This window comes from Cupressus sempervirens, chromosome 5 (genome assembly GCF_028749045.1).
Source record: "Cupressus sempervirens isolate cs-2001-9-10 chromosome 5, ASM2874904v1, whole genome shotgun sequence".
NCBI lineage: Eukaryota > Viridiplantae > Streptophyta > Pinopsida > Cupressales > Cupressaceae > Cupressus > Cupressus sempervirens.
In genome coordinates, this window is record NC_143122.1 from 913,102,065 (window position 1) to 913,112,499 (window position 10,435).

The 10,435-nt window shown below is 35.1% G+C and overlaps 1 protein-coding gene across 1 annotated transcript; it reads left to right on the top strand.

Moving 5' to 3' along the window:
* The first annotated feature begins 939 nt into the window (after nucleotides 1-939).
* On the top strand, nucleotides 940-3,435 carry LOC149558878 (L-type lectin-domain containing receptor kinase IX.1-like). Its single transcript, XM_089832893.1, has one exon. It carries the CDS (start codon nucleotides 1,051-1,053, stop codon nucleotides 3,061-3,063), a length of 2,013 nt encoding a protein of 670 aa, XP_089689019.1. The 5' UTR covers nucleotides 940-1,050; the 3' UTR covers nucleotides 3,064-3,435.
* The last annotated feature ends 7,000 nt before the right edge of the window (nucleotides 3,436-10,435 follow it).

Here is a 10,435-nt window from a genome sequence, read left to right on the forward strand (position 1 = left end):
TTTTAATTATGCTTGGAGAACTTATTAATTATATCAATGTTTTTTTCCCTTTTTCACAAATAATTATTTTTTGATTTTTTAATATTTGAGTTGGATTAAATTAAATTTATTAAAAAAATTACAATTTGTATTCAATACTTACAAATAAAATTAATAATAACAATAAGGCAAGTACATGTCACTATGTGGCACTTGTTAGAAGGGAGGACTGTTGTTAAAAGTATCTCCTCCGACTAGTCACTGCAACGAAGACCGTCAAATCATATCTTTTCATGACTAAAACTTTGGGATAATCTGGTATTTTGTAGTGGTGCCATTAAGGAAATTCTTAGGTTTTTAGTTCAATGAGATTGAGCCTCGTGTTTGGAGAAAGCAATTGTTCATTAATTGCACTCTTATTTGTTCAATCTTTTCTAAATTTTCCAAATCTAAAAATTGGATTTATGTGAGGAAATTGGATTTTAACCAATAACAAAAAAAAATTTACTCATGATAAATAATTTTAAAATTAAACATCTCAAAACTTTAGAATCAAACTCTTACTTGTTTGAAAAAAAAATTAGAGAGGTTAAAAGAAAACATTAGTTCCCTACCTTATATAAGATAGGGACTAATAACTGTTATGTTATAAACTTGTCTGGTCCTCAGTGCCAATTATTATTTATAATTATCTTTGAGCTAGAACTTAGGTGTTCCAATGCTTCAAGCTATTATATTTTCCCCCTCTAGTTTGTAGAACAGTGACGAGAGCTCTTTTCTAGTTTCTCTAATTCGCAAACATTGCAGCCAAATGAAGTCTAAGTACGGAGAAGAGGGGCCTCACGACTTTTACCCCACCAATAGGCAGAGAAGACAAATTAGACCCTAAGTGATCGCATGACAATCACACCTAAATTATTTAATCGAAGACCTTTGAATCATGTTTATATGTATAATAAATGTTGAAAACACAGGATGGATCATTTTCCTTCTGAATTTTCTCCGAGACAATTTGGCCTTCAGTCGTCGCCATAGGGTGCAGAAGTTCTTTTTCGTCCATAGCAGGGTTTAATGGCGAAATTACCTTTTGTTCAGTTAATTTGGGTGGCTTGTTTGCTCTATTTTCCCGGTCTCAGTGGGCAGCCAGAAAAAGATCTAAGCTTCAATTTTCCTGAATTCACAGAGTCCGAAACAGATAGAATTGCTTATGTGGGTGATGCGAATGTCTCCTTTAGTGCTGTTCAACTTACAAATAGCAGCAAGTTACAGTCTTCAGGAAGAATTGTTTATAATTGGACTATTCGACCTTCGTTGATAGCCAGTTTCAGCACGCAGTTCAAGTTTTCCATGTATTCGGATACGGAAGATTCTCCGTGCGATGGAATAGCCTTCTTTCTTACCTATGTATGTTACGCTTACACTATTCCACAATTCAAAAGCCAGGGATTGTTTGGTCTTGCTGGAGATAGACTTGATGTGATACCTCCTGTATTTGCTGTAGCATTTGACAGCAGGCGGAATATTGTGGGAACTATTGGTCGTAACTTTTCAGATTTTCATTATCTGCAAAACGCTAGCGTTTCTGATCTACACAAGGGGAGAGTATGGGATGCATGGATTGACTACAACAGCCAAGCCCAAATGCTCGATGTCCATCTTGCTAGTGGTTCTAAAAGTTCTAAGTCCCCACAAAGTTGTATTTTATCACAGAGTGTAAATTTGTCTACAATTTTTAGAGGACATATTGTGATGGGTTTTTCCTCTGCAGCTGTAAACTCAAATGAAACCCACAAGATCTTTTCATGGAGCTTCAACAGCATCTTGTACTCTCAAAACGCTTCAGTGGGTTTCAACAGAAGTGCAAATGGTTCAGAGACGAGCTCTAAGGAAAAAGACCCCAAGCAAATAATCACTTCTACAAAAATAATTCTGGGTGTTGGGTCTGGCATTGTGGCTTGTATCGCAGGCGCGCTGTTGGGCTACTGTTCATTCCTAAGGAGAAAGAGAGCTGCACACAACGCAGGGCAAAAGTTAGAAGACATGGATCTTGAGAAGCTTCTACAACACATTCCCCGAATGTTTAAGCTGGATGATCTAGTAGCTGGAACTGACAATTTCAGAGAAGATCAAACGCTTGGGCAAGGAGGATTTGGAAGAGTATACAAATGCAATCTTGCTGAAACAAATGAGTTTGTGGCTGTAAAGCGCATCTCAGAAGGTTCAAGGCAAGGGATCAAGGAATTCATTTCAGAAGTGAGTATAGTTAGTCGTCTGAGACATCGAAATCTTGTTCAACTCCTGGGATGGTGCCATGAGAGAGACCAGTTGCTGTTGGTCTATGAATATATGCCCAATGGAAGCCTCGACAGACATATCTTCACCAGAGGAGGGGATGCAGCAGCAAAAGATGAGCCTAAAGTGCTGGACTGGAGTACCAGGTATAAAATAGCTAGTGAAATAGCAAGCGCACTGCTGTATCTCCATGAAGGATGGGATGAATGTGTTGTGCACAGAGATGTAAAATCTAGTAACATTTTGCTAGATAGCACTCTCAGTGCTAAAATTGGGGATTTCGGCTTAGCACGCATGTTGACACATGATCGTCTAGCTCAGACTACCCGTGCTGCGGGGACATTGGGATATCTGGCCCCTGAATGTGTGGCATCGGGAAAAACTAGCCCTGAATCTGACGTTTACAGCTTTGGGGCCGTGGCTCTGGAAATAGCATCTGGCAAGAAAGCAATAGATGAGAGCTTGCTAGAGTTCGACATGCGGCTTGTAGCATGGGTATGGGATCTTTATGGTCGAGGAAGAGTATTGGAGGCTGCGGATGCGAGATTAAACGGGCAGTTTGGGAAGGAAGAAATGGAACGATTAATGGTAGTGGGGTTGTGGTGTTCTCATCCAGACGGTGTCAGCCGACCCAAAATGAGGCAAGTGGTGAGGCTATTGAATTTTGAAGTTGCAGTGCCTATTCTCCCCACTGCAATACCTGTAGCATCATATGCTCACACTTCAATAATCACCGGGGCTTCCCTTCCAGTGGTGTCGCAGAGTCTTCCAGACTCTTTGAGTCCAAGGTAGTCTATCTGTTTTAATTGTCTTGGTTGCAGGCTTCTCGCAGGATACTTCAACCTAGGGATAAGTTTTCAAAGTTTACAGAGGCAAGGCGTTGTTTGAAGGTCTTTTAATTTAAGAATAGTTTTGACGAAAAAGCAACTATTCGGAAATATTGGGGATTTACTTTTTATCAGTAGAAATATATTCAGAAAGTTTTTTATGACACAGGCATTAAGATCTTCTGATGGTAAGGGACACATCGGAAGAAACAATGTTCTGTTATGTCCACTTCAGGTACAATATTGTATGTATAGAGGATCCCTATTGTATAAAATCGAGAAAGAAACATTTTGAGCTTTTAAAGAATAAATATATGAAAGCGAATGTTCTCCATCAGTTGCTGTAAAAAATCGGTAAATGAAATGTCGATGATTGAAGGCGCTTCCTCTGAGCCTACACTTTGAACTCAGAAAATGCCCTGTATCTAAACACTAACATTTAAAATATGAGCAGTTTCAGAAAATAGCAGAAAAATATCAACTAACGCGGAAAAGTATATCGAGCGTTATTAATATAGACTTGACGGTACGTAACAAAATGATCACATCTAATAAAAAGATTTACAGCGGCAAATCAATGCAGCGGCCAAGAGGAAAATAGGTGACAGGCTGATCTCCGGACAAAATGTACTAAAGATAAAATAAAATAAATTTTCTTTTCCAGATTCACGAAAACGTAGTGATTTTTTTCTAATTTTTGTTGTTGTTGTTTTCGACTACAAATTACACAGATTGTGAAGATTAAATGCTGAAATTTTCAGAAAAATCTATGATATTTTAGATTTTTTGAAAATTGGTCTGTACAGTTTGTATGGAGGATAGCCATAGCCATGTCCGGATAGCATAGTAAATAAAATACCCATAATGAAACACAACAAAGATCCTCTATCACTGCAAATTTTCACCTAGCTATGAACAAAATTCAAAATATAGAACAACTTCTTTTTATTGAAAGAGGAAATGAGATATATTTATTCTCTATCTAGGCAGAAGTATTGTTTACAATTGTAAAGGTCTCCCTAAGATTCTTAGTTTAACTTGTCAGTCTGAAATAGCCAGTTAAGTAATTGTTAAAATTGAAGACATTGACTTATGAGAATAAACAACTTGTGTAATTACTGCCTTTTTATGCTACTTTCTTTACTGATTGCAATTTCATAACTTGTGTAGTTACTTCTCTTTATTGCAACAAATCTATATCCTTCTACTACTTTCTTTACAAATTACTGATTGTAATTTTATTTTTAAAAAATGAATTGCTTTGATTAAGCATTTTCAAGACATTTTTAGTTAGTTTTATTATTTAAAATTAATAAGATATTTTAATAGTGTGTTCTATCATTTCATCATCTTAACTACCTCTTATAATAGACTACATTCCTGTTCATTTCAATTTTGAAATTCTACTTAATTCTTTTAATTTTATAATATTTTTCTCTATTTTAAATAACATATTTCATCATTATATCATTCATATACTTCTATCATAAAATGTTTATAAATCAGAGACTTTAATCAACTCATAACTTTGCCATGAATATAATCTTTCCAAATTCAACTCAGAATTTTATCTTTAACCAATAGTAAACTCTAGAACTTCTATATTTTAAATAACTTTGACTTATAAGGTGAGTATTTATTAAGAGTACTATTTTCATTGAGCTTTTCAAAACCCTTCAAAACTTTTGTTATATTTTTCTTTATTATTATTGTAACATTCACCATAGTTTTTCTAGTTCAAACTCAAAATTTTACAGCTTTTCCTATTGGTCTTTTATTAGCTTCTTCCTTTCGTTTTTGTTTTATTGTTCTTTCAACTTTATTATCTTATTTTTGAGGTCACAAAATACTTGTACTTTTACATCCTCAATTATGATCATATGTGCCCTAACTATATAAAACCCTTATCATGAATTGCCTCAGTAGCTTAGAATATTGTGACACTAAACTAGAATAAGAACTTTCTCCAAACTTACATCTTAAATTCTAATATTTATCTCATGTCTAAGAAATAAGTCTTAAACTAAAATACTTCAATTTTTTTTTTTCTTTTTTTGAAGAAATGCTACATCAACAAATATCAAGAAAAAGTACAAAAAAAAATCTCTTAAGAACGTAGAAGTAACATCTAACAAATTTAGCATAACATATAAAATAAGATGATTTTCAATGATAAATTCTAACAACAATCAAGATAAGGGCTACATCTATAGAATACGATGAGGCCTAACAAATATCTCCACCCCCGTTAATAATAACTAAAAATTCACTATTTAGATGATACAAAACATAGTTAATTTTTAACCCAAGTTTTAATATTAATGCTTATTTTAATCTAATTCTAATTTGTTGGTAAACAGATTTATCACTAAAGAAATTGCCCAACGGAGTGTATGTGGCAAATTGTTTATAACAGTTGGATAGGCCCTTGATATCTGGCCTTCCTCTGCATTTAGAGGGGCAGCTCCCTCGTAAGATGAAATTTTAGATTTTTTTAAATAAAGATAAGAAGAACTTAGAAAATAGAAAGGAAAACCATTGATAGCGAATGCACCACACGCCTTCAACGTTTTCATAAAAAATGACATAAACTATTAATAAGAGCTATTAAGGACTACGTTTGAGAACTTTCACCAACACAATGCTAATTCAAACATCCACAAATACTCACATCATACCATGAAAGTAATCGTAGATGAATCAACACTTTAACAATCCAGATTCCTTAGAGAGAGAACGCTAAATGTACTTCCTTTTATTTCTTGCACCAAGAAAGAAAGAAATAACTGATTACACAAAAACAACAATTGTACACACTTTTCAAAAATTGCTTTATGATCAGAGCATCAGTGTTCCCTGTATCCAAGTCCCTAAAAAAAAAGTCCTCCATTACATTGATTTTCAGGAATTTATAAGTCTTTCTGGCTCAACTAACTTTTCGGGTTCGTAACTACTCAAAAAGTTAGAGTTTGGATTATTCTAGAGATGATTGGTAACCGACCCTAACTTTTACAACTCTAACTCTAGATGCTTAACCACGACTAAGAATAGTTATGACATAGACTAAAACAATAGCTAAAACTAAAGTTGACTTCTCCAATTTCTCCTTCAGTTTAGTTTTTCTCTCTTTTCATGCCCAAGCCAAGGCATCAACTCTTGTTCTTGCCCTCTCACGCAATGTTTGGAGTTCCTCATCATCAGATTTGCTTTTCTTATGATGATCATTCTTGTCAATTGATGATTCAGAATACTCTAGGACCTTCTGTGCTAGCTTAACCTCCCCAAGAACCGAGGATTCACAGCTACCATTTTGATCACCAGAATTCTTCAAGCAAATTTGCAGGTATTCTTCGATCTATGAGCGTCAAACAACATGCGTTTATCTCTGTCTGAAAGACACCTATATGCCTTCAACTGTGGCCAAGAAAGGTAGATAGCAAATCAAAGGTCATTGATTTGGTCAAGTCAGAGCAACGAACACACCCTTCAATGTCAAACAAAGAGCTCAGACACAAGCTTAAATGCACCCTCTACTTTGGGATGCTTCTTTTTATTTGGACGCAATGATAATGCAAGTTGGCGATATCTTCTTTTAATCAGATCAATGCCATCATTCTCTTCTACCCGATTTTAGCCTTGGGATGAGAATTCTCCATCAAACAAAAATCGGCTACAGTTGGAAGCTTCTTAGTCTATTTTGAGCATTCGTTGTTGAATTGAGATGGAGGAGAAATTTTTTTGTAGATGTGTTCCAACTTGTGTGGTTCTGTTTTGAATTTCTTTGACTCTCATTTGCCATTTTTCCAAACAGCTCATGCATAATGCAATAATATTGTGCCAGGTGGATTCATTGCATCATCCATGGCTTTACGCTTTGCACTAGACTAGATTTTATTAAGCAACTATCATTGTCATCGGGTAGCTATGCCTCTCTGAGGTATTTTGTCAAACAAATTCTACGCATTCTGATGTTTTCAATGAGCCGACTGCATGCTAGGAAGATGGGAGTTACTTTATATTCTCTGTTTAAGAGCATTGATTTCTTAATGGTTAGAGAAATATTTCATCCTGCATGGCTACTTATCAACTATGGAGTGTGTTAAAACAACATGATCCTTTTTTGATTTCATGCTAGCGATATTTCAGACGTAGTGAGAATTACTTAAAAGCTCCACTCTCCACCTGCGGCTTGTTAATGTATTCTTCAAACCATTATTGTGTTGGTTGTATCTCAACACCATCTATGAGTATATATGTGAGATATACCCATGCCAAGCGTCAGTATTCCCTCCTTATTGCGTGCAAGATGAATGTGGACATTTTCTCAAACATTTGGAAACTTCCTCTGCTCCTAACTTTCCTTGCTTGCGGCTTTATCTTTGTATCGTTCTCACTTCAACTGTGCTGTTTTGGATCGGTTGCTCTTCACTAGGATCAATAGATAGAATGTTGGCATGTTGCCTAGCCGTCATGGGAGTTGCCAATAGAAACAATCTTACATTCCGGGTTAATGATTCCACAAGCTTTCCATTCACTGTGCGCATAAGTGAGAGACATGATAACTGCATTCCAATCCTTGTGAGCAGCGAGTGTTATCTTGGTATGTGATCTTCATTAATGATTGTAAGATCATCATAACCATGTTTGAAAATCTCCCTAATTGCATTGGCAAAGCGATGTCTTTGAAAATTGATAATCATCTCTAATTGTATGCCTTGGGTTTTATGCCTGAGATTGAAAGTTACGTCTCTATTCAGCTTTAGTAGCTATCCATAGAGATTTTTACTGCACATTCTTCTTGTGTAATGATTTCCAAAACCTCTGTTAGGAACCAATTTTAGATTGCATCTTTCGATCTTTACTTCCAGCCGGCAATTAATTGGAAGTTGGGAATTAAGTTTGGGTTAGGATTAGGTTAAAAAGTTTGAGTATGGGGAGAGAGAGTGCTTTAGTACGTGGAGAGAGAAAAAGTGAAACTCAAACCCGAAACCTTAACCTGTACTTCTCTCTAAAAGTTTTAGTATGTGGAGAGAGAAAAAGTGAAACTCAAACCCGAAACCTTAACCCGTACTTCTCTCTAAAAGTTTTAGTATGTGGAGAGAGAAAAAGTGAAACTCAAACCCGAAACCTTAACCCGTACTTCTCTCTAAAGGTTTTAGTATGTGGAGAGAGAAAAAGTGAAACTCAAACCCGAAACCTTAACCCGTACTTCTCTCTAAAAGTTTTAGTACGTGGAGAGAGAAAAAGTGAAACTCAAACCCAAAACCTTAACTCGTACTTCTCTCTAAAAGTTTTAGTATGTGGAGAGAGAAAAAGTGAAACTCAAACCCGAAACCTTAACCTGTACTTCTCTCTAAAAGTTTTAGTACGTGGAGAGAGAAAAATGGGAGGAGAGAGGAAGTTTGAATTTTCTTTTGAGGATTAGTTTCTCTCTGTCTAATTAATTAACATAATTAAACTCTCTATAAAATGTCTGGGTAACATAATTGAAAGCATCGCTATTTACAACTCCTATGTATAAGATATTTACATGATCCAAAATACAGTTAATTTTTAACCCAAGTTTTTATATTACTACTCATTTAAATCTAATTCTATTTGAAAGCATTGCTATTTACAACTCCTATGTATAAGATATTTACATGATCCAAAATACAGTTAATTTTTAACCCAAGTTTTTCTATTACTACTCATTTAAATCTAATTCTATTTGAAAGCATTGCTATTTACAACTCCTATGTATAAGATATTTACATGATCCAAAATACAGTTAATTTTTTCACCCAAATTTTTATATTGCTGCTCATTTTAATTTAACTCTAATTGAAAGCATTGCTATTTACAACTCCTATGTATAAAATATTTACATGATCCAAAATACAGTTAATTTGCGAAGAAGTCTAGACGGTACTTGAATTCTAAGTAAAAATTGTAGGGAAAGAGAAAGTGTTAGGGTCCCATATCGATACATACATATGTGCATCTCTTTATCAATTTCCATCAAGCTCTGCATCTTTTGCTCACCGTTGGTGTCGGAGTTTTAGCTGGTCAACCTTTTGAATGCTGCTTGAAGGGGATAGTGGATAGTGTTTTTCATTATTCAACCACAAGGAAAAGACTTATCCTATGACAAGTGCAATGAAAATATGGCCCGGATATGCAGTTTTCAACATGTACGAGTGCCAACCATGAGAATTTTTTGTCAGTAGCTATTGTGCATTCCACCAACTCCTCAATCTTTACACATACATTACATTACATTACGGTGACTTAGAATGTGAGTACAAGAAAGAAGGGCCCTCAAGGGAAGGCAAGTTGGACCTGGATCCCAAAAGGACTTGTTGACTACTGTGCAGTGGTAGGAATAGATTGACATCATTATGATGAAGGCTGACCAGTAGCATTTTAGAGCATGATTATCATTATTGTTATGCCCATTGTACAGACAGGGTGTAAAACATGGGGCTTCAAGAGTTTTTTATTTATAAATGCTCCTGTTATTAGCATGTGGTCGTTCACTCTAATTTTGTATATTCACATTGACATTTTTGCCTTACCTTTTCCGCATCTGAGGCTGCCCATAGTGTCTTTAAAACATGCGGCCTCCGTTTGTGGAAAAATGTTTAATTTGAAATTTCTGATTGTTTTTAATGAGTTTATATCATTCTTCTTCTTTTTGTTTTTTTGGGTGGGATTTACTAAAATTATATACTGACAACTTTCAGTTGAGAATTTTTGGGTATTTATTTTGTTGAATTTGTTAGAGACATAATCTAGACTTCATTCTTTTCAATTTCAATGCTATATGAATTTTTTTGTTTTTAGGTATAATTAAGTTAATTAAATGTTGTAATTACTATATTAGAATATTTGATACTACTGCTCTATCTTTGTACATATGATGAAGGTTGTGTTGTAGGGGTACTTAGATTGACTATATCACTATCTAGAAAATGTGATTTGTTAGTCCCTATTCTTTCTTGTAGCTTAGTGAACAGTGAAAAGCAATGGAGAAATGAAATGAGGTGCCCTATATATCTTAGTTTAGAATGTGCCTTTGAGTTCAGTAGCTTGGATCCAGTTTGTAGAGGGGTACAAACTTATTGAACACAAAGAGAAACATAGAGTAAGAAGGGTCGATTGTCCAATAGAGAAAATAGTCCCTTTCTAGTCAACATCACTACTTCTCTTAATGTCATACAAAATGGTGGGAGCCTCCATGTAATAATTCATATGAAACCCCTTATAAATTTAAAAGGTAAATTGAACAACACCAAAGCTATTGCATCCTACACCACCAATACCAACATGACTAGGATTCCCCCTAGAAGATTCAT

Excerpts from the sequence above, each read along its gene's own strand:
- LOC149558878 (XM_089832893.1), top strand. The coding sequence starts at position 1,051 with ATGGCGAAATTACCTTTTGTTCAGTTAATTTGGGTGGCTTGTTTGCTC.